At 41.7% G+C, this 24,457-nt stretch overlaps 1 protein-coding gene across 6 annotated transcripts in view; it reads left to right on the plus strand.

Moving 5' to 3' along the window:
• The window catches only part of tenm1 (teneurin transmembrane protein 1), an 802,783-nt gene that overhangs the window by 569,703 nt on the left and 208,623 nt on the right, over positions 1-24,457 (plus strand). For 5 of the 6 annotated variants that reach the window (XM_072271295.1, XM_072271297.1, XM_072271298.1 and 2 more), the window contains exons 14-16: positions 10,980-11,165; positions 11,269-11,295; positions 14,193-14,339. In XM_072271295.1, coding sequence (XP_072127396.1) covers positions 10,980-11,165; positions 11,269-11,295; positions 14,193-14,339 — 360 coding nt within the window. The remainder of the gene's footprint in view (positions 1-10,979; positions 11,166-11,268; positions 11,296-14,192; positions 14,340-24,457) is intronic. The other variant, XM_072271299.1, reaches the window with a different exon arrangement.

Consider the following 24,457-nt stretch of genomic DNA (forward strand, 5'->3'; position numbering starts at 1 on the left):
GTTCTCAGAACCAAGATATACATGCGTAATGGGTGTTTTAGTTCAACACTTACAATAGCACAGATAAACTGTGCATGTCTGCCATTTCTTTAACATACTGTAAATGTCCTGTTGTGAAAGGAAATAAGTTTTGTTTGTCACTGTGTCAGTATTTAAGCAAATTAATTGGGAGATTTAGATTTTGCACCAATCTAGTAAAGATCTCCATTAGTGGTTCAATTCAATATCAGAGAATGTATATGGCAATAATCCTGAAGTTCTTAATCTTTGCAAGACATCCACAAAACAGGAACCCCCAAAGAATGAATGATAGTAAGATCAGAGACCGAAGCCTGCTCTCCTCCTTCCCACACGCAAGCAGCAGCAGAAGCATTGATACTCCCACCTCCTCTGCCCCCACTCGCAGCAGTAGAAGCACTACCCCTCCCAGCGCACACCACCTGCTGTCTCGATGCTTCAGTCTCCTATTAACGCATCAGCTGGCGAAATCGGCGAGGAATCGGGTCATCCCCACGGGGCTGCCCCACAAAGGCGGACATATTTCAGGCCACTCCTGGAGATATCGAAACACCAGGCCACACAGCCAGTGCAATTACACACCACTTGTTGGAAACCATAGTTTGAACTGTACATCACGGGCTCCAACAGAATCACAGCCACCTTGAAAAGAAAAGAAAGACATATGAAAGGAAGAAGGTGTTACATTTGACAGCTCCGACCATTTCTTCAGTTCCCCTTGAACAATGATATAATCTGTGTAAGGACAGACTACTTGATGTCAATGTACATGTTGAAGCATTCCCCCAACCTAAATAACTATTAGGGCCCCAAATATTGTATTATGCAAGGACATGTGTAGTATTAATTATAGTAGATGTGGCTTTAGTCCCTGATGGCTCTTCCATCATGTGGCATTATTCATTGTGGCTTTCATATTGATTTACAGCCATAAAATGGCTGGTTTTTCAGATGTGTGGACACTGTTATGGAGTAGGGCCTACTTTTATTTGCAGTTGGATGGTGACAGAACTGTTAATGCCACTTGCACATGAAGCTGCAATCTGCTCAGTTTTTGGAGTAGCAGGCTGCCCTGAACTTAAGCGATCTGACTCCATTGAGATTCTTCAATACAAATAGATAACTGAATGATGGGAGACCTATAGATGAGTGAGTTCTTGGCTTATGGACTACTGGACTTGAGAAAGTGGTGGGAAGGAAGCCGGAGGAAAATTGAATTTAATGAATATTTCTCATTTAATTCATCTCATAAAATATCTTGAGTAAGGCAGAGGTGCTTTGAGCAAACAGTGAAAGGCAAGGCTCTGCCCCTTTTGTTAAATTAATCTCCACTCCAATGACTGACATGAAAACCCCAGTGATATTCATCAACTGTCTCCTTTTCTTCAGTGACAGAGCAGATATGAGATCATCACCCCACATCCCCAATAAAAGATTCAGCCGAGAAACATCTTCAAGTGTTTCCATGTCAACTATTAGCCAGCTTGCAAGTGCTGCTCATGTAACTCCACACATGAAGCACCTGGTAATGTCTAGTGTTATGGTGTAGGCTACCAACTGAATCAAGAGCATCCAGCACATGCATTTCTTTTCAACTTGTCCAACGTTGCACAGGCCAGGCTGGTGCAGTCTTTCTTCTATGCTCATGCTATTAGGTCCCCAGTCTGATTGATTATACTCTTGCATTTAGTCTGGGTTCACACTCCCAGAGGAATTCATGGACTGTTGCTGAGGTTTTCTGGTTTATAATTCCTGAGAAGAATTATAACTGTATTCAGTTGCTAAGAAGGTGTTTGCATTGATCATTCACTATAGAGTAGCATTTTGCATTGATATTATACTGTTAATGTGCAATGTGTGCTGAATAACTTCACAGGACTGTAAGCTGTTAGGTATCAGCTTCAAAGTGTGACATCAAACCAAGTTATCAGATGATTGATGCTAATGAGAGAGATAAGAGAGACAATGGAGAAAGGTTCAAAATGTTAATGAGAGAGGAAAGAGAGATTAACAGAAAAGAAACACAATTCAGCTATTGACAGACCGGTACTCTGAACCTGAACTGTTTGAAGTTTGATGAACAAGTGATGCCCCAGCAGGGGGATAAAAAGAGCAGATTCGCTAGGCACGGACACACCACCAGATCACGAGATAATGAGACCCTGGAAGAGCGGTGTGCCCCCACAAGTTGGTGGGAGTTTGGAGGTCCGGTTCGCAGGAACCGACCATAGACTCACAGGGTGTAAAGGTACGATCGGTGGGAACCTGGTGTGTGTGTCCGCCCTTGCCTGGGTGCCGGGTTCACCACGGAAGAACGGTCGTATGCGGAACGGGAGGGTCACAGTCAGTGACCACACCGGGATAAAAAACATAAAGGGTCCGCCTGAAAACCAACTGCGAAGACAGCAAAGGTCTGCTGAATCAAATTTGCATATCTATCTATCTCTCTCTCTCTCTCTCCAACGCCACAACAGCGATTACTGCGAACTGTACTAAGCTGAACTGAACTCTGTGTCACTTAAGACTGAACATTTTACCCCTACACTGCGATAGAGTTCGGTTTGATTCCTATTACCCTAGTTCTGTGTACATGTGTGTATTATCATTGCTAACCTGTTGCATTTATATCCTTACAATTAAAGTACTGTGTTACTTATTTCTTTAATAAAACTTTATTAGTTCCTAGTAATCCAGACTGCAATGAGTGGTCCATTTCTGCTGGTTTGGCAACCCAGTTACGGGGTACGTAACAAAAGTAAGGACAAGATTAGGGAAAGTTACCAGAATTTTATGCAAATGATTTAAGGGATAGATTTAAGATGAAAAAATAAAAAAAGACTTAGGGAGAGAATAGAGTCTGGATGTGCCAAAGACATGGATAAAAATTTTGGCCATGTACAGTATACACTCGGCTGCAGCAGTGATCTTAAAATAGAAGGTGTTTGTGAAGGAGGAAACCTTGAAGACACTTGTGTAGCCCAGGAGTGGGCTTCTTATTGAATATTATGAGGTAATGGGATAAATTGGTCCTTTGGAGTCACAGACACTCAAGCTCAACGTAACACTGTAGCTCAGGAACTTAAAACTAATTTGCTTCCTGCCTTTCTCTGTTCTTACCTGAAGTATTCACTCTTTCTATGGATGCTCCCGGTTTACTGTACTGTCTTCAGCATTTTCAATTTAAATTCCATTTTTGCAGCATCTATACTCTTTTAATTTTCATTTGTTGTTGATGAGGAGGGAGTTAGAATTACTTCCAAAGATAGAGAAGTGTGACTGTTGTCCAAGATGATGATTACGCCCTTTTCAATATTTAATCTAAATCTGTGGTGGTCCATTTTATTGTAAAGAATAAAGAGCAGCCATGAAGCTTGAAAAATAAGTGAGTATGGAATATAGAGATCAGGGTTTTGATAGATTTATTTATATTAAAATACAGAGCACGTAGTGATTGGAGCAAGTTAATGGAATTAAAGTATTTGCCATTCACTTCTTAAAGATTAGAGAAGTTATGTTAAACATATTGACTCTTGATTGGACCATATTTGAAGTGCAAAATCTTTTCTGTATTGTTGAAGAGATATTAAAGCTTTGGGGAAGGTGAAGATAAATACAAGAGATTCTGCAGGTGCTGAAAATCCAGAACAGCCCAAACAAAATGCTGAGGGAACTCAGCACGTCAGGCAGCATCTATGAAAATTGAATCAAGAGTTGATGTTCACTCAGAGATTAGATAGGCTGGGTTTGTTTTCCTTCGAGCTAAGAAGGCTAAGCGGTGCCCCAATAAAGGTATATAAAGTTACCAGAGGTAGAGATAGGGAAGATGGTCAGGATCTTTATCTCATTGTAGGAATATCAAAAACTAGAGCACATACATTTAAGGTAAGAATAAATAGATTTAAAGAGATTTAAGGGCAAAATGTTTTTTGAGAGAGTGGGTGATATGCTAGCATAGTAGCATAAAGGTCAGCACAACATTGCCTAAAAGGAGCTTGTATGTTCTCCCCGTGATGGCATGGGTTTCCTCCAGGTGCTCCGGTTTCCTCCCACGGTACAAAGATGTATCGATTGGTAGGTTAATTGGTCATTGTAACTTGTCACATGAATTGGCGAGCATTAAATTGGGGAATTGCCGGCTATTGTGTCTCAAAAGGCCGGCAGGGCCTACTCCACACTGTATCTCAATAAATAGACAAACAAACAAACAAACAAATAAATTGATAGATAGATAGATAGCTAGGTAGGTAGGTAGATAGATAGATAGATAGATAGACAGACAGATAAATAGAGATACCTGAAACTTCCTGCTATAGGAGCTGGTGGAGTCAAATACAATCACTATGTTTAAGAGATGTTTAGACAAGCACTTAAATTGGCAAGGCATAGAAGGATGATTATCTTATGCAAATAAATGGGATTGGTATAGATGGACAAAATATTCGGCCTGGACATGGTGAACTGCAGAACATTTTTCTGTGCTATACAACTCTACAACTGTGACTCTAAGATGCAAAGAATGCCAAACCATTTAAACAAGCAACCCTTGTATCATCAAGAGGATAGGTCATTTATGATGGATGAGGTCATTTGTTTTAAAGCAATGGGAATACATTATCACCTCCTGAAAACCAGTCTAAAATGTTACTGTAAGGTTCTCTGAGCACTTTTATTTTCCCATGGGTTTCTGCTCCAGTGTGGATACTTGCCCTTCCTGAAACAACAGATAGCTCCAGGGAGAACACTTGGAAGAGTAGCAATGTTCACTCATGTGAGTGAAATGAATGAACACACATCTGAAAGTTGCTGCAGTACGACAGTTAATGGTTCCAAGTGAACTGATCATAATTCAACTCCTTCATAGCACAGGGCTCAAAGAAACTGCAAATCAATTCAACCACTGCAATGATTTAAACAAAATACCAGAAGTAAATAGAAGGAAACTGTTGATCATGATCTCTTAGAAGTACATAGTTGTTTCTATATAAGAAATACTAATGATAGAATTAACTTAAAAGGAAAATTGCACATTTTCGTTGCACCTTTTATGGCTTAAATTGGCAAATGCACTTCACATATAATTAAGTATATTTGAAGAGTAGTTACTGTTAAAAAATGCTGCATCTAATCCACCCACAAAGACTGATGTAAGGACGTCAAATGACCTAATTACCTGTTTTCATGATATTGATTCGAGGATAAATGCTGGCCAGGATATCAAGGATAGCTCCCCTGCTCTGCTTCATGAAGAGTGTAATTAGATCTTTTCTATTCTTTGGAATATACAAGCAAGGCCCCAGTTTAAGATTATAATGAAAGATGATACCTTCGGCAGTGCATCACCCTTTTCATACTCCAATTACCAACCTAGATTTTTATGTTTAATCTCCTGGAAGAGGGCTCCAACCCCCAGTCATTTGACTCAGAGCGGAGAGTACTGCATGTTGAGTGAGCCACAGTGAAGCAATTCTTTCCCCAATTTACCTCTGTATTAATTTGAAGACACAAGTACTCTGATATACATATCGACTGACACTGGCATCCGTCTAGTTTATTATACACATAGCTATTCATCATCCTAAGGTCTGGGCAGTTTAAAATTGCCAGGCTATTAAACTGTGGAAGCAAAACAAAAGCCTAATGTCATAACTATTCAATATCTCCAGATTTGCACAATTGATCAACTATCACTTAACTGTGATTAGAAGAAAGCTTGTAATTTGATTTTTTAGTCAGGTTCTATGCAAGAAAAATTATAGGGCTGCTACCAGTACAGTGAATATGAAAGATCTTTCAGTACAAATAAAGAAATAATTCCTTTAGATTCTGATTTTATATTCAAGTGCCAAACAAGTGCTTTGCCCCTATTGGGGTATTGAGAGAACTAAAACCCACTTTAAAGAGTTTTGCTGGGTCTCCTTATCCTCTCAGAATTTATGAATTAAAATGCATTTTGAAAAGTTATTAAAAAGACTTTTGAACTGTCAGAAATTTTATTTCAGGCTTGGTTAGAATTTAGTTATGTGTTCTAAAAATATGCAAGCAAACATAAGGGTACTTGGGTAAGGAATAGAAGCAGCAATAGGTTTTATTGATTAGCCTTTCAACTTAAATGGATTAGCACAGACCAGATGGGCTGAAGGGCATGTTTCTGTGCTGTAGTTTTCTATGAATCTATGACTCTAAAAATAACAGATCCTTTTCTTCAACTCCCCTTTGGAAACATTGAAAAGCCAACTCTATCTCCAAGACTGTGTCCAGAAGAAACTATAAACATCCATCCAAATCTCTAGATATTTTTTCAAAATATTTCTAAATTTCAGTAAGTATAAGTAGATTCTATTCTGTCTCTTTTGATATGATAATGCATTATCCCAAGAATCAATCTAAGCAACATTATACAACCCCCACCCCACCCCCCCGCTTAAGCAAGAACAGTCCTTCCTTGGCGAAGCTGACCAAAGTTCAATGTGGTTTATACGTCTGTTTCATCACAATGTTATATTCATGAACTCAATTAGTTTGAAATAAGGACCAATATATCAGTTTCTTTTTAATTGCTTACTCAGCTGGAACATGCATGGATAAATTCATCTATAGTAATGTTTATTACATCTAAGTTACAAGACCGTCAGAGAGACAGAAGGGTGTAAAATGAGGGTAGAAGTAAAAAGTAGTAAGGTGAAAAGTAAAAGTGGCAGGCCGGCAAATCCAGGGCAAAAATAAAAAAGGACCACTTTTCAACAGAATTGTATAAGGGCTAAGAGTGTTGTAAAAGCAAGCCTGAAGGCTTTGTGTGTCAATGCAAGGAGCATTCGTAACAAGGTGGATGAATTAAAAGTGCAGATTGTTATTAATGAATATGATATAGTTGGGATCACAGAGACATGGGTCCAGGGTGCCCAAGGATGGGAGCTCAATATTCAGGGATATTCAATATTCAGGAGGGATAGACATGAAAGAAAAGGAGGTGGGGTAGCATTGCTGGTTAGAGAGGAGATTAACGCAATAGAAAGGAAGGACATTAGCCGGGAGGATGTGGAATCGATATGGCTGGAGCTGCATAACACTAAGGGGCAGAAAACGCTGGTGGGAGTTGTGTACAGGCCACCTAACAGTAAGAGTGAGGTTGGGGATAGTATTAAACAGGAAATTAGAAATGCGTGCAATAAAGGAACAGCAGTTATAATGGGTGACTTCAGTCTACATATAGATTGGGTGAACCAAATTGGTAAAGGTGCTGAGGAAGAGGATTTCTTGGAATGTATGCGGGTTGGTTTTTTGGACCAACATGTCGAGGAACCAACTAGAGAGCAGGCTATTCTAGACTGGGTATTGAGCAATGAGGAAGTGTTAATTAGCAATCTTGTCGTGAGAGGCCCCTTGGGTAAGAGTGACCATAATATGGTGGAATTCTTCATTAGGATGGAGAGTGACATAGTTAATTCAGAAACAAAGGTTCTGAACTTAAAGAAGGGTAACCTTGAAGGTATGAGATGTGAATTAGCTAAGATAGACTGGCAAATGACACAAAGGGTTGACGGTGGATATCCAATGGCAAGCATTTAAAGATCACATGGATGAACTGCAACAATTGTTCATCCCAGTTTGGCAAAAGAATAAATCAGGGGAGGTAATGCACCCGTAGCTGACAAGGAAAATTAGGGATAGTATCAATTCCAAAGAAGAAGCATACAAATTAGCCAGAAAAAGTGGCTCACCTGAGGACTGGGAGAAACTCAGAGTCCAGCAGAGGAGGACAAAGGGCTTAATTAGGAAAGGGAAAAAAGATTCTGAGAGAAAACTGGCAAGGAACATAAAAACTGATTGTAAAAGCTTTTATAGATATGTGAAAAGAAAAAGATTGGTTAAGACAGATGTAGGTCCCCTACAGACAGAAACAGGTGAATTGATTATGGGGAGCAAGGACATGGCAGACCAATTGAATAACTACTTTGTTTCTGTCTTCACTAAGGAGGACAAGGCTCAGTGCTGGGACCTCAGTTGCTTACAATATAAATTATTTAGATGAGGGAATTAAATGCAGCATCTCCAAGTTTGCGGATGACCCGAAGCTGGGCGGCAGTGTTAGCTGTGAGGAGGATGCTAAGATGATGCAAGGTGACTTGGATAGGTTAGGTGAGTGGGCAATTTCATGGCAGATGCAATTTAATGTGGATAAATGTGAGGTTATCCACTTTGGTGGCAAAAACAGGAAAAGAGATTATTATCTGAATGGTGGCCGATTAGGAAAAGGGGAGGTGCAACGAGACCTGGGTGTCATTATACACCAGTCATTGAAAGTGGGCATGCAGGTATAGCAGGCAGTGAAAAAGGCAAATGGTATGCTGGCATTTATAGCAAGAGGATTCGAGTACAGGAGCAGGGAGGTACTACTGCAGTTGTACAAGGCCTTGGTGAGACCACACCTGGAGTATCGTGTGCTGTTTTGGTCCCCTAATCTGAGGAAAGACATTCTTGCCATAGAGGGAGTACAAAGAAGGTTCACCAGATTGATTCCTGGGATGGCAGGACTTTGATTTGAGGAAAGACTGGATCGACTAGGCTTATACTCGTTGGAATTTAGAAGACTGAGGGGGGACCTTATTGAAACGTATAAAATCCTAAAGGGGTTGGACAGGCTAGATGCAGGAAGATTGTTCCCGATGTTGGGGAAGTCCAGAATGAGGGGTCACAGTTTGAAGATAAAGGGGAAGCCTTTTAGGACCGAGATTAGAAAAAACTTCTTCACACAGAGAGTGGTGAATCTGTGGAATTCTCTGCCACAGGAAACAGTTGAGGCCAGTTCATTGGCTATATTTAAGAGAGAGTTAGATATGGCCCTTGTGGCTAAAGGAATCGGGGGTATGGAGGGAAGGCTGGTACAGGGTTCTGAGTTGGATGATCAGCCATGATCATACTGAATGGCGGTGCAGGCTCGACGGCCGAATGGCCTACTCCTGCACCTATTTTCTATGTTTCTATGTTTCTATGATTGAGATCCGTGCAAACGTTTTGCTAGAATAATCCAAAATTAATACCAGTGACTCGTTCATCGATGTTGCCTGATGCTTTTTTTCCTTTTCTTCAAATACTTTTCTAATTGTTCCTTAAAACATGCGCTGATATTTTCTTCATCTTTTCCCAGTGGTAAAGTAAACTACTGAGTAAAGGTGATGCATGCGTTCAGGTCACTTTCCTTTCAATGTCCATTTTCAAAATTGGAATCAGGTTTAATATCAGCAGCATATGTCACAAAATCTGTTACTTTGCAGTAGCAGTACATTGCAATACAAAAATAACTTTTTGAAAAAAACTATAAATTATAGTAAGAATAGACATAAAAAATTACATTAATTTAGTAGTGCAAAAAGAGAGAAAAATAGTTAGGTAGTGTACATGGTCCATTGTCCATTCAGAAATCTGACAGCGGAGGGGAAGAAGTTGATCCCAACATGTTGAGTGTGTGTCTTCAAGCTCCTGCATCTCACCCTTGATAACAATAAGAAGAGGGTATGTTCAGGGTGATGGGGGTCCTCAGTGATAGATGCCACATTCTTGAGACAACCCCTTTTGAACTGTCCTCAATGCTGGGGAGGATAGTGCCATGAAGGAGCTGCTTGGGACTTTTTCAATCCTGTGTAGTGGCCCCTCCATACCAGGCAGTGATACAACCAGTTAGAAAGTACAGTACTTTCTAACTGGTGTAGTTTTATTCTACTTTTCAAAGCATACGTAAAAGTTGTTGAGCTCCTAAAGTATATGTTAATTGCTCATAACATGCCCATAACTTTGTATACTTGTAACCCCTTATAGTTTTTGATTTCCTTGCTGCACCCACCTTCCCCAACAAAACTATCATATAGGTTTTCTGTATTGAACCATTAAAAATTCTACAAAATTCCAAAAATTGTTGTTATAACACTAAGAGCAGTTGGACAGAGACAAAGCTATTGAAGTGACAACAGCCTTAAAGTATTGTTAATCTCTAACAATATTACATAGACCAAACTTTATTTCCCATAGGATATCCCAACAAGAAACATTCTTGCCAAAAATACTATAAATTGAAGAAAAATGAGCCAGATATATAGTAGCCCTCCATATGATCTACTAAAGGGAATTTAAGTTTGTTGGTTTTTGGAGAGGAACCTGTTTGCAACCCTGAAGTGAAACGATGAATGCTTGCATATACCTGAATATTGGATAAGCTTACAGAACGTTTCTTTAAAATTCGGGAGATGACGTCTGTGTCCTTGTATGCAACCACTCCCCAGCCACTCCCTTGCACATGACATCATTTCATTAGTAACATTATGAGAAATGTATTTTGTGACCATCATACATAATATCAGGTAAAATTATCTCAACATTTTATGTGTGAGTTTATAAAATGTTGCATTTATGTGGTAACCATAGATGTATTTTTGTTGAGGTTCTTACTTTCATTTTACTGAAGTTTTTTTTTATTGTGCTTGACTGAGCAGAAAGGTAAAACTTGTTTGCTTTTTTGCTGCTTTAAAAATTCCAGCTACAAAAGCATGTAAAAGTCAATAGAAGTCCATTCTAAAATACCAGAAGTACTTAAACCCAATGGAGTCCCAAGCCAACTAATAGTATGTGAACAGTTTGCAATATACAGCTACATGGCACATACAGATATGTTGCAGATGAGGCTAGTACAACAGCCATCTGTCTCCAAATTATGTGGGGAGATTTCTTTTCTCAATGGTGTAGAAAACAATGTCTCTCTGTCGCAAATTTGGACTACAGTCAGGCACTCAAGCGAAATATTCAGATTTTCCCAATGCTAATTCATTTTGGCTCACATTTAAAATCCCTTCTGTTGACCTAAAGAAATTTTCATCTTGGCATACTAATGCCCAGTAGTCCAAATTTGCCAAGCATAATTGGTCAAATGATTAAGATATTATAAATGCAATTAATTCTTTTGTCTCTTGCAGAAATCTGTGAGGTGGATTGTGGCGAACACGGTGTGTGTTTAGGTGGGTTATGCCACTGTGAGAAAGGGTGGGGTAGCCAAGCTTGTGACCAGCATGTATGTCACCCCCGCTGTACTGAGCATGGAAAGTGTAAGGATGGCAAATGTGAGTGCAGTCCTGGCTGGGAGGGAGAGCACTGTACTGTTGGTAAGATAAATTCAAATACCATATTTTTTTTTCCAAAATGGAACTTATTTTTAATACTTTTATATTTATATTATTCTTGCCTGAAATCTCCCTTTCTTTTAAGCACAACATTTGGATAATGTTGTAAAAGGTAAGATTGAATTCCATAATATCTCTCCATATATCTGTTCAAAACTTTACCTAAAACGTTTTGAAGATGATTATCTATTTTTTTTAAAATATCAAATTCAAGTGTATTACCATTCAGCCACACACACACACACATAGCTAAACAAAACATTGCTCTTCTGGAGCCAAGGTGCAAAACACAGAACATACAGTCACACAAAGCACATATTGTTGCAATTTTCTCACAGAATACTATTAGCACAAGTCCCTGAATAGTGTGCCTGAAGATTGACAGGTTGACATAAAGTTCGAGGTGCATGCTTATGAAAGACAGCAGAATGGTACTAGCACTATTACAATACACAAGCAGTCATATAAATATGTCAAACAGCAGCAAAAAAAGATGAAAAGTGAGTAGGGCAGATGAGAGTGTGTCCGTGAGTTGAAGAGTATTTTAAAATAAAAGATAGCAAAATAGGTAATGAAATAACTTCTTGCAGTGATTAATGATCTTTTGACTTAAATAGAATGAAAGCTCACCAAAAATAAAAGAAAGTCTGTCAGTTTACCAGCAACAATTCAGCACAACCACCCTGTTTAAAAACTACCTTAAAGCAAGGACCAAATTCAAATCTGTTGATTACACCAAATATATATGATTGTTGTTATCTTGCTAAAAAATGCTATGTTATAACATTTAAATCAGAATGTAATATTTTTTTATGCAAGATTGTTCAAGAATTGGCTGGATTGTTCCCCAAATATATATTTATATAATTTTGGTTATTTTCCTTTGTGTGATATCCCAAAGGTATAATTAAGGCAGAAGCAGGCATCTTACTCACAGAACTGCTCGTGTCTGCAGAATGGACTTACAGAGAGTAGCTACTAACTTAATTTTGGCCCCGTGAAATCCCACAGCACATGAGCTGAGTTAGATCAACATAATGTTAATTCAGCTCATTACAAATTGTACCTTCTTGCCAAATGAGGAAACCTCCAACAGGGGATCCTCAGTATTTGAGAGAAAATTGGAATAACAAAAGCAACAGCACTTAGTCCAACTAAGCAAGAAAAACTATTATCCTTATAAGTTTATTTATGTTGGTGCAGGTATAGTGTCGTGGTATATTAATGATTTGGTATATACTATAATACAATGTAGCAAGTTCCTACACTGAAATGAACAAAAGACATATTTTCCAAAGCAGGGAAACAAATGAGAACCAGAATAACAAACAAAATGCTAACACGGGTTTGACTACCAGTTCAGAATTACATTCATGGGCACATTTGCGGCAGGGAGTAAAAGTCAATCTAATCTTTAAAAAAAATAAAGAAACAAAAACATGTTATTTTCAGAATCAGAGTGAGGTTCAATATCATTGACATATGTCATGAAATTTGTGGTTCTGTGGCAGCAGTACATTGTAATGCATAATGATAAAAAACATAAATCAAAATAAGAAAAATATTTTTAACAATTAAATAAGAAGTGCAAAAAGAGTCAGAAATTTAAAAAAAATACAATGAAATAGTGTACATAGGTTTACTGTCAATTTAGAAATCTGATGGCAGAGGGGAAGAGGTTGTTCCCAAGACTTTGGGTGTGTGTCTTCAGGTTCTTCCACTTTCTTCCTGATGGTAGCAATGAGAAGAGGACATGTCCTAGTTATGTGGGTCCTTAATAATGGATGCTGCCTTTTCAAGACATTGCCTTTTGAAGGAGTTGGCTGAGTTTTCATCTTTCTGCATATGTTTTTCCCCAGTCCTGTGAAGTGACCCCTCCATACCAGATGGTGATGCAACCTGTTAGAATGTTCTCCACGGTACATTTGTAGAAATTTGCAAGAGTCTTTGGTGTCATACTAAGCCCAAGGCTTCTCAAACTCCTAATGAAATATAGTTGCTGTCATGCCTTCTTTGTAATTGCAACAATATGTTGGGCTCAGGGTAGATCTTCAGAGATGTTGATACCCAGGAACTTGGAACTGCTCACCCTTTCCTCAGCTAATCGCTCAATGAGGACTAGTGTGTGTTCCCTTGATGTCCTCTTCCTGAAATCTACAGTCAATTCATTGGTCTCATTGACACTGAGTGAGACACCCACTCAGCCAGCTGATCTATCTCACTCCTGCATGCCTTCTCGTCACCATCTAAAATTCTGCAAACAATATCCGTGTCATTTATAGATGGCAATTGTGCTGTGCCTAGCAACACAATTGTGAATGTAGAGAGAGAGCAGAGCAGTGGGCTCGATTCTTATTGTACTTCAAAAGAAAACTGATGACCACTCTAATATAAATAATTTTCTACACAATTATCAATTTATATCAGTTAATCTTAACAAACCTATTGTAACATGCACATTGAGAGAAATCTCTGACAATTTCTTTTATCCCACACCATATTCCCAGGCACAAGAATGTGGACAAGGTTGTAACCTGTATTTATTACCTTCAACTTTATCTAATGAGCAGAGTGTGGTTTTCTGTGCACTTTTGCAATGAAATGTAAATCACGTGACCCAATTGCCAAACCTACACATGCATAATGTTGGTTGCCTTTTCAGTGGTATTGTTCCACTCACATTGTACGCTCCCACATCTGACTGTCCACTGAAGTTCAAAGAATGTTCATAACTATTAACTTATCTGTCTCTTGTCAAACTCATTATAACATGCTGAATATCACCAGTATTTTATTTTATTATTTCAAACTACATATATACTTTTGCTCAATCAAGTAAATACTTGTTTTTTTAACATTTTAAACATGTCCTTCCTAAATGTGCCACAGTTAAAACAAAAGCTTTTCCCTTTTGCTTCCAAACCCTATGTTTTCATTAATGCATCTATTACTTTTTACTTGAACAAAATTAGTTGTTATTATCAACTGTTGAAAATTTGTTTTGGACAGAGGGATGTCCTGGCTTATGCAATGGAAATGGAAGATGTACACTGGATCAGAATGGATGGCACTGTGTCTGCCAAGCAGGATGGAGTGGGACAGGATGCAATGTCATTATGGAAATGATGTGTGATGACCACAGAGATAATGATGGAGGTAATTAACAATCTGAATGTCCCTAATGCCTTCCCAAACTTGTCATTCAACTTTTCCCAAGTCATTACCAGGTGCTTTTATACTGTGTTGTATGTACTGAGAGTTCCCAAGTGTTTGTATGAACAGAGAGAAAGGAGGAGGTGAACAAAGACAGTGAACATTTAAAAGCAATTCAGCCTAAAAATATCCTTATAACCAAGCTTGGCCATATTCTTGTCAAACATATATCCTTGTTTACAGTCTGGATGCAACAAATAAATTTTTTTCTTGCTTGTACAACTCGACACAAATTATAATATCCCTGTGCTATTTGTCTGGTCTAAACTAACTAACTTAGGCCAAACCATTGCACATCTTCTCTTATATATTATTTAATATATTCAACCACTAAGCTCTCAGCTCTCTCCTCACTGATTACATCATTTTAAATACAGTAAAACTCTGATATTCCACTAGTGATTTGATACCTGGCTGATCAATAATTTTTTTCTCCACCCATTTGAAATTTACTGGTTACCCCAGTTTCCAAGCTCCCCTAAATCTCGGCAAGATCTCATTCCAGAATGCCCCAAAGCTCATCTCAGTGAAAGTTAATATATTCACTTCAAACTCACAAATGCCCTTCTTCCTGTGCTTCTTTTAAAGTTACTGGGCTCAATTGAACTGTGCAACTACTAGGTATCCATGCAGAGGTTGTAAACTGGATTTGAAATTGGCTGTGTGGGAGAAGACAGAGAGTGGTAGTGGATAATTGCTTCTCAGACTGGAGGCCGGTGACTAGTGGTGTGCCTCAGGGATCTGTGCTGGGACCACTGTTGTTTGTTGTCTATATCAATGTGGAAAATGTAGATCAGCAAGTTTGCTGATGACCCTAAGACTGGAGGCATTGTGGACGGCGAGGAAGGCTTTCAAAGCTTGCAGAGGGATCTGGACCAGCTGGAAAAATAGGCTAGAAAATGGCAGATGGAACTTAATGCAGACAAGTGTGAGGCGTTGCATTTTGGAAGGACAAATCAAGGTAGGACATACACAGTAAATGGTAGGGCACTGAGGAGTGCAGAGGAACAAAGGGATCTGGGAGTTCCGATACATAATTCCCTGAAAGTGGCGTCACAGGTGGACAGGGTGGTAAAAAAGGCTTTTGGCATCCTGGCATTCATAAGTCAAGGTATTGAGTATAGGAGTTGGAATGTTATGGCGAGGTTGTATAAGACATTCGTGAGGTCAAATTTGGAGTATTGTGTGCAGTTCTGGTCACCTAACTATAGGAAGGATATCAGAAAGATTTCTTCGGCAAGCGTGTGAAAGTCGGCCTGTGAGACAGCAGGAGAGTTTAAAAAGCGAGCAGATTAACGGAGCGGGCGACGGAGTAGTGGGAGACACAGTAGGAAGGCTTTGGTTCAAAAGACTTCGGCGAGCAGAGGCTGAGGACAAGCTTGCTCCCAGTGGGGTAAGGCCAGGTAAGTTCCTTTAATTACTCTAATTAACTTAGGAGTAGGTAATGAAGGCAGCAGTTAGGGCAGTCGAGTGCTCCGTTTGCAGTATGTGGGAAGTCAGGGCAGGCACAATTGTCCCTGATGACTACACCTGTAAAAGGTTCATCCAGCTGCAGCTCCTGACAAACCGAGTTAGGGAACTGGAGCTGGAGCTGGATGAACTTCGGATCATTCATGAGGCACAGGCAGAAATAAACAGGAGTTACAGGGAGATAGTCACCCCTAAAAATCAGGAGACAGGTAGCTGGGTGACTGTCAGGAGAGGGAAAGGGAATAGACAGAATGAGCAGAGCACCCTTGTGGCCGTCCCCATCAGTAATAAATATAACGTTTTGGATAATGTTGGTGGGGATGACCTACCAGGGTCAATTTGCAGTGGTCGTGTATCTGACACCAAGACTGAATCCTCAGCTCAGAAGGGAAGGAGGGAAAAGAGGAGAGCAGTAGTGATAGGGGATTTGATATTTAGGGGGACAGATAGGAGGTTCTGTGAGCGGGATCGAGAATCCCAGATGGTCTGTTGCCTCCCTGGTGCCAGGGTCCGCGATATCTCGGATGGAGTTCTCGGTATTCTCAGGAAGGAGAGTGAGCAGCCAGATGTCGTGACATCCATGTAGGGACCAATGACATGGGTAGGAAGAAGGAGGAGGTCCTGTGAAGAAAGTTTAGGGAGTTAGGTGCAAAGTTGAAGGACAGGACCTCCAGGGTTGCGGTCTCAGGATTGCTACCCGTGCCACGTGGCTAGAAATAGGAAGATGAGGCTAGATGAGGCTAGAAATAGGAAGATATTGCAGCTAAATACATGGCTAAGGAGTTGGTGCAGGAGGGAGGGCTTCATCTTTCTGGACAATTGGGCCTTCTTCCAGGGAAGGTGGGACCTGTTCCGACGGGACGGTTTGCACCTGAACTGGAGGGGGACTAACATCCTTGCGGGAAGGTTTGCTAGTGCTGCTCTGGGGGGGTTAAACTAGATTTGCAGGGGGAGGGGAACCAGAGTGTGAGAGCAGATAGTGAGGTGGAGGAGGATAAAGGTCATGCGAGAACTGCAAGTATAGTACATGGAGTAAAGCCAGATCTAACATATAAAGAGGCTTTGAGGAAAGAGAAGCAGAATAAAGGGTGTAAAGGTAGTAAGGTAGAAGGGTTTAAGTGCGTGTACTTCAATGCAAGAAGCATCAGGAACAAAGGTGATGAACTGAGAGCTTGGACACATACATGGAATTATGATGTAGTGGCCATTACAGAGACCTGGCTGGCACCAAGGCAGGAATTGATTCTCAATATTCCTGGATTTCAGTTCTATAAAAGGGATGGGGTGGGGGGGAGGGGAGGAGGGGTGGCATTACTGGTTAGAGATACTATTACAGCTACAGAAGGGGTGGGTAATGTAGCAGGATCCTCTTTTGAGTCAGTATGGGCAGAAGTCAGGAACAGGAAGGGAGCAGTTACTCTATTGGGAGTATTCTATAGGCCTCCTGGTAGCAGCAGAGATAGCTGCTACCAGGAGGCCTATTGGGAGGCAGATTTTGCAAAGGTGCAAAAATAACAGGGTGGTTATCATGGGTGACTTCAACTTCCCTAATATTGATTGGCACCTGATTAGTTCCAATAGTTTAGACGGGGCAGAGTTTGTTAAGTGTGTCCAGGATGGATTCCTGCCACAATATGTTGACAGACCAACTAGGGAGAATGCCATACTAGATCTAGTATTAAGTAACGTGATGTAGCGCGCCAAGGTTTAAAAAGAGAAATTTTCAACTGTTCTTGTTTCAGTCGAAGCAAGCAGCTGAGAAGGAGTGAAGAAATCGGGTAGAAAAAGTCGGGTTTTTTTTTAAACACTGCTCGGGGAGAAGCGTCTGCACTGCACAGGCGCGTGACATAGCGCGCAAAGGTTTAAAAAGCAGACCACCATATACAGCGGCCGTTGTTGTAGCGGCCATCGTTGGAGTGGACTGAGTCAGAGTGGGACGGCTTTGGCTCAACAGGCTTCGGCGAGAACAGGCAGAGGCCAGGGTAGGTTCCGGTAAGTTTTTTGTTCAGATTGTTTAGTGCAGTGAGAATGCCAGGTAGGATGCTGGAATGCTCCTCTTGCAGGATGTGGGAAGTCAGGGAGCCCTCCAGTGTCCCTGACAACGACACCTGCAAGAAGTGCATCCAGCTGCAGCTCCTGACAAACCGCGTTAGGGAACTGGAGCAGGAGCTGGATGACCTGTGGGTCATTTGGGAGAATGAGGAGATTATATATCGTAGCTACCGGGAGGTAGTTACGCCAAAGGATCACAGCACAAGAAATTGGGTCACTTTCAGGTGAGGGAAAAAGAAAGGGCAGGCAGAGCAGGGTTCCTCTGTGGCCATTCACCTCAACAACAAGTATACTGCATTGGATACTGTTGGGGGGGATGACTTACCTGGGACAAGCTGCAGTAGCCGGATCTCTGGCACTGAGTCTGGCTCTGCAGTGCAGAAGGGAGGGGGGAGAAAGAAGAGAGCGGTAGTGATAGGGGACTCGATAGTTAGAGGTGCAGATAGAAGGTTCTGTGGTCGTGACAGAGAATCCAGGATGGTTTGTTGCCTCCCACGTGCCAGGGTCAAGGATGTCTCTGATCGATTGCATGACATTCTGAAGTGGGAGGGTGACCAGTCAGATGTCGTGGTGCACATCGGTACCAATGACATAGCAAGGAAGAGTGAAGAGGTCCTGGACAGTGAGTATAGAGAGCTTGGTAGGAAGTTGAAAAGCAGGACCTCAAGGGTGGTAATCTCAGGATTGCTACCTGTGCTAGGTACCAGTGAGGGTAGGAATAGGATGCTCTGGAGGAGGAACAAGTGGCTGAGGAACTGGTGTAGGGGGCAGGGTTTCAGATTTCAGGATAATTGGGACCTCTTCTGGGGCAGGTGGGACCTGTACAAGAGAGACGGGTTACACTTGAACCACAGGGGGACCAATATCCTTTCAGGGAGGTTTGTTAGTGCTACTGGGGAGGCTTTAAACTAGATTTGCAGGGGGATGGGAACCAGAGTACCAGAGCTGACAGTGTGGCTGGGGTGAAGATAAATGATGTTGAAAGTTTAAGCAAATCCGCTGATAGAAAGGTTGTGAGTGGTGGTAAAAATCTTCTGAGATGTATATATTTCAATGCTAGGAGTATTGTGGGGAAGGCGGATGAGTTGAGGGCGTGGATTGACACGTGGAATTATGATGTTGTAGCAATTAGTGAAACTTGGCTACAGGAGGGGCAGGACTGGCAGCTTAATATTCCAGGGTTCCGATGTTTCAGATGTGATCGAGGCAGAGGAATGAAAGGTGGGGGAGTAGCATTGCTTGTTAGGGAAAATATTACAGCAGTGCTCAGGCAGGACAGATTAGAGGGCTTGTCTACTGAGTCCTTATGGGTGGAGCTGAGAAACAGGAAAGGTATGGCCACATTAGTGGGATTGTATTACAGACCACCAAATAGTCAACGAGACTTGGAAGAGCAAATCTGCAGAGAGATAGCAGGCAACTGCAGGAAACATAAAGTTGTGGTGGTAGGGGATTTTAATTTTCCATACATTGATTGGGACTCCCATACTGTTAGGGGTCTAGATGGTTTAAGGTCTGTAAAATGTGTTCAGGAAAGTTTTCTAAATCAATATATAGAGGGACCAACTAGAGGGGATGAAATATTGGATCTCCTGTTAGGTAACGAATTAGGGCAAGTGACAGAAGTCTGTGTAGGGGAGCACTTTGGTTCCAGTGATCATAACACCATTAGTTTCAATTTGATCATGGACAAGGATAGATCTGGTCCTAGGGTTGAGGTTCTGAACTGGAAGAAGGCCAAATTTGAAGAAATGAGAAAGGAACTAAAAAGCGTGGATCAGGACAGGTTGTTCTCTGGCAAGGATGTGATTGGTAGGTGGGAAGCCTTCAAAGGGGAAATTTTGAGAGTGCAGAGTTTGTATGTTCCTGTCAGGATTAAAGGCAAATTGAATAGGAATAAGGAACCTTGGTTCTCAAGGGATATTGCAACTCTGATAAAGAAGAAGAGGGAGTTGCATGAAATGTATAGGAAACAGGAGGTAAATCAGGTGCTTGAGGAGTATAAGAAGTGCAAGAAAATATTTAAGAAAGAAATCAGGAGGGCTAAAAGAAGACATGAGTTTGCCTTGGCAGTCAAAGTGAAGGATAATCCAAAGAGCTTTTACAAGTATATTAAGAGCAAAAGGATTGTAAGGGATAAAAATGGTCCTCTTGAAGATCAGAGTGGTCGGCTTTGTGCGGAACCAAAGGAAATGGGGGAGATCTTAAATAGGTTTTTTGCTTCTGTATTTACTAAGGAAGCTGGCATGAAATCTATGGAATTGAGGGAATCAAGTAGTGAGACCATGGAAACTGTACAGATTGAAAAGGAGGTGGTGCTTGCTGTCTTGAGGAAAATTAAAGTGGATAAATCCCCGGGACCTGACAGAGTGTTCCCTCGGACCTTGAAGGAGACTAGTGTTGAAATTGCGGGGGCCCTGGCAGAAATATTTAAAATGTCGCTGTCTACGGGTGAAGTGCCGGAGGATTGGAGAGTGACTCATGTTGTTCCGTTGTTTAAAAAAGGATCGAAAAGTAATCCGGGAAATTATAGGCCGGTGAGTTTAATGTCAGTAGTAGGTAAGTTAATGGAGGGAGTACTAAGAGACAGAATCTACAAGCATTTGGATAGACAGGGGCTTATTAGGGAGAGTCAACATGGCTTTGTGCGTGGTAGGTCATGTTTGACCAATCTGTTGGAGTTTTTCGAGGAGGTTACCAGGAAAGTGGATGAAGGGAAGGCAGTGGATATTGTCTACATGGACTTCAGTAAGGCCTTTGACAAGGTCCCGCATGGGAGGTTAGTTAGGAAAATTCAGTCGCTAGGTATACATGGAGAGGTGGTAAATTGGATTAGACATTGGCTCGATGGAAGAAGCTAGAGAGTGGTGGTAGAGAATTGCTTCTCTGAGTGGAGGCCTGTGACTAGTGGTGTGCCACAGGGATCAATTCTGGGTCCATTGTTATTTGTCATCTATATCAATGATCTGGATGATAATGTGGTAAATTGGATCAGCAAATTTGCTGATGATACAAAGATTGGAGGTGTAGCAGACAGTGAGGAAGGTTTTCAGAGCCTGCAGAGGGACTTGGACCATCTGGAAAAATGGGCTGAAAAATGGCAGATGGAGTTTAATACTGACAAGTGTGAGGTATTGCATGTTGGAAGGACAAACCAACGTAGAACATACAGGGTTAATGGTAAGGCACTGAGGAGTGCAGTGGAACAGAGGGATCTGGGAATACAGATACAAAATTCCCTAAAAGTGTCGTCACAGGTAGATAGGGTCATAAAAAGAGGTTTTGGTACATTGGCCTTTATTAATCGAAGTATTGAGTATAAAAGCTGGAATGTTATGATGAGGTTGTATAAGGCATTGGTGAGGCCGAATCTGGAGTATGGTGTTCAGTTTTGGTCACCAAATTACAGGAAGGATATAAATAAGGTTGAAAGAGTGCAGAGAAGGTTTACAAGGATGTTGCTGGGACTTGAGAAACTCAGTTACAGAGAAAGGTTGAATAGGTTAGGACTTTATTCCCTGGAGCGTAGAAGAATGAGGGGAGATTTGATAGTGGTATATAAAATTATGATGGGTATAGATAGAGTGAATGTAAGCAGGCTTTTTCCACTGAGGCAAGGGGAGAAAAAAACCAGAGGACATGGGTTAAGGGTGAGGGGGGAAAAGTTTAAAGGGAACATTAGTGGGGGCTTCTTCACACAGAGAGTGGTGGGAGTATGGAATGAGCTGCCAGACGAGGTAGTAAATGCGGGTTCTTTTTTAACATTTAAGAATAAATTGGACAGATACATGGATGGGAGGTGTATGGAGGGATATGGTCCGTGTGCAGGTCAGTGGGACTCGGCAGAAAATGGTTCGGCACAGCCAAGAAGGGCCAAAGGGCCTGTTTCTGTGCTGTAGTTTCTATGGTTCTATGGTTCTATGGGTCAGGTCACAGATCTCTCAGTGGGTGAGCATCTGGGGAACAGTGACCACCGCTCCCTGGCCTTTAGCATTGTCATGGAAAAGGATAGAATCAGAGAGGACAGGAAAATTTTTAATTGGGGAAGGGCAAATTATGAGGCTATAAGGCTAGAACTTGTAGGTGCAAATTGGGATGATGTTTTTGCAGCGAAATGTACTATGGACATGTGGTTGATGTTTAGGGATCTCTTGCTGGATGTTAGGGATAAATTTGTCCCGGTGAGGAAGATAAAGAATGGTTGGGTGAAGGAACCATGGGTGACTAGTGAGGTGGAAAATCTAGTCAGATGGAAGAAGGCAGCATACATAAGATTTAGGAAGCAAGGATCAGAGGGGTATATTGAGGAATATAGGGTAGCAAGAAAGGAGCTTTAGAAGGGGCTGAGAAGAGCAAGAAGGGGGCATGAGAAGGCCTTGGCAAGTAGGGTAAAGGAAAACCCCAAGGCATTCTTCAATTATGTAAAGAAAAAAAGGATGACAGGAGTGAAGGTAGGACCAATTAGAGATAAAGGTGGGACGATGTGCTTGGGGGCTGTGGAAGTGTGCGAGGTCTGCAATGAATACTTCTCTTCGGTACTCACCAATGAGAGGGAACTTGATGATGGTGGGGACAATATGAGTGAGGTTGACGTTCTGGAGCATGTTGATATTAAGGGAGAGGAGGTGTTGGAGTTGTTATAATACACTAGAACGGACAAGTCCCCAGGGCCTGACGAAATATTCTCCAGACTGCTCCACGAGGCGAGGGAAGAGATTGCTGAGCCTCTGGCTAGGATCTTCATGTCCTCGTTGTCCACGGGAATAGTACTGGAGGATTGGAGGGAGGCTAATGTTATCCCCTTGTTCAAAAAAGGTAGTAGGGATAGTCCAGGTAATTATGGACCAGTGAGCCTTACATCCGTGGTGGGAAAGCTGTCGGAAAAGATTCTTAGAGATAGGACCTATGGGCATTTAGAGAATCATGGTCTGATCAGGGACAGTTAACATGGCTTTGTGAAGGGCAGATCGTGTCTGACAAGCCTAATAGAATTCTTTGAGGAGGTGACCAGGTATATAGATGAGGGTAGTGCAGTTGATGTGATCTGCATGGATTTTAGTAAGGCATTTGACAAGGTTCCACACGGTAGGCTTATTCAGAAAGCCAGAAGGCATGGGATCCAGGGAAGTTTGGCCAGGTAGGTTCAGAATTGGCTTGCCTGCAGAAGGCAGAGGGTCGTGGTGGAGGGAGTATATTTGGATTGGAGGGTTGTGGCTAGTGGTGTCCCACAAGGATTGGTTCTGGGACCTCCGCTTTTTGTGATTGTTATTAATGATCTAGGTGTTGGGGTAGAAGGGTGGGTTGGCAAGTCTGCAGACAACACAAAGGTTGGTGGTGTTGTGGATAGTGTAGAGGATTGTCGAAGATTGCAGAGAGACATTGATAAGATGCAGAAGTGGGCTGAGAAGTGGCAGATGGAGTTCAACCCGGAGAAGTATGAGGTGGTACAATTTGGAAGGACAAACTCCAAGGCAGAGTGCAAAGTAAGTGGCAGGATACTTGGTAGTGTGGAGGAGCAGGGGGATCTGGGGCTACATGTCCACAGATCCCTGGAAGTTGCCTCACAGGTAGATAGGGTAGTTAAGAAAGCTTCTGGGGTGTTAGCTTTCATAAGTCGAGGAACAGAGCTTAAGAGTCGCGGGGTAATGATGCAGCTCTGTAAAACTCTGGTTCGGCCTCACTTGGAGTACTGTGTCCAGTTCTGGCCGCCTCACTATAGGAAGGATGTAGAAGCATTGGAAAGGGTACAGAGGAGATTTACCAGGATGCTGCCTGGTTTAGAAAGTATGCATTATGATCAGAGTTTAAGGGAGCTAGGTGTTTACTCTTTAAAGAGAAGGAGGATGAGAGGAGACATGATAGAGGTATACAAGATATTAAGAGGAATAGGTAAGAGTGAACAGCCGGCACCTCTTCCCCAGGGCACCACTGCTCAATACAAGAGGACATGGCTTTAAGGTAAGGGGTGGGAAGTTCAAGGGGGATATTACAGGAAGGTTTTTTACTCAGAGAGTGGTTGGTGCATGGAATGCACTGCCTGAGTCAGTGGGGGAGGCAGATACACTGGTGAAATTTAAGAGACTACTAGACAGGTATATGGAGGAATTTAAGGTGGGAGTTACATGGGAGGCAGGGTTTAAAGGTCAGCACAACATTGTGGGCTGAAGGGCCTGTACTGTGCCATACAATTTTATGTTCTATGTTTCTATGTTCTATGAAAGTGTGCAGAGAAGATTTACTAGGATGTTGTCGGGTCTTCAGGAGTTGAGTTACAGGGAAAGATTGAACAGGTTAGGCGAGTGGGGCGGGGGCAGGGCGAGGCCTTGGAGTGTAGAAGAATGAGAGGAGATTTGATAGCAGTTTACAAAATAATGAGGGGTATAGGCAGAGTAAATGAGAGTAGGCTCTTTCCACTTAGATTATGAGAGATCAACACAAGAGGACATGGCTTTAGGGTGAAAGGGGAAAGATTTACGGGGAACATTAGGGGGAACTTCTTCACTCAGAGAGTGGTGGGAGTGTGGAACGAGCTGCCATCT

The sequence above is a fragment of the Mobula birostris genome, chromosome 10 (assembly GCF_030028105.1).
Source record: "Mobula birostris isolate sMobBir1 chromosome 10, sMobBir1.hap1, whole genome shotgun sequence".
NCBI classification, from domain to species: Eukaryota; Metazoa; Chordata; class Chondrichthyes; order Myliobatiformes; family Myliobatidae; genus Mobula; species Mobula birostris.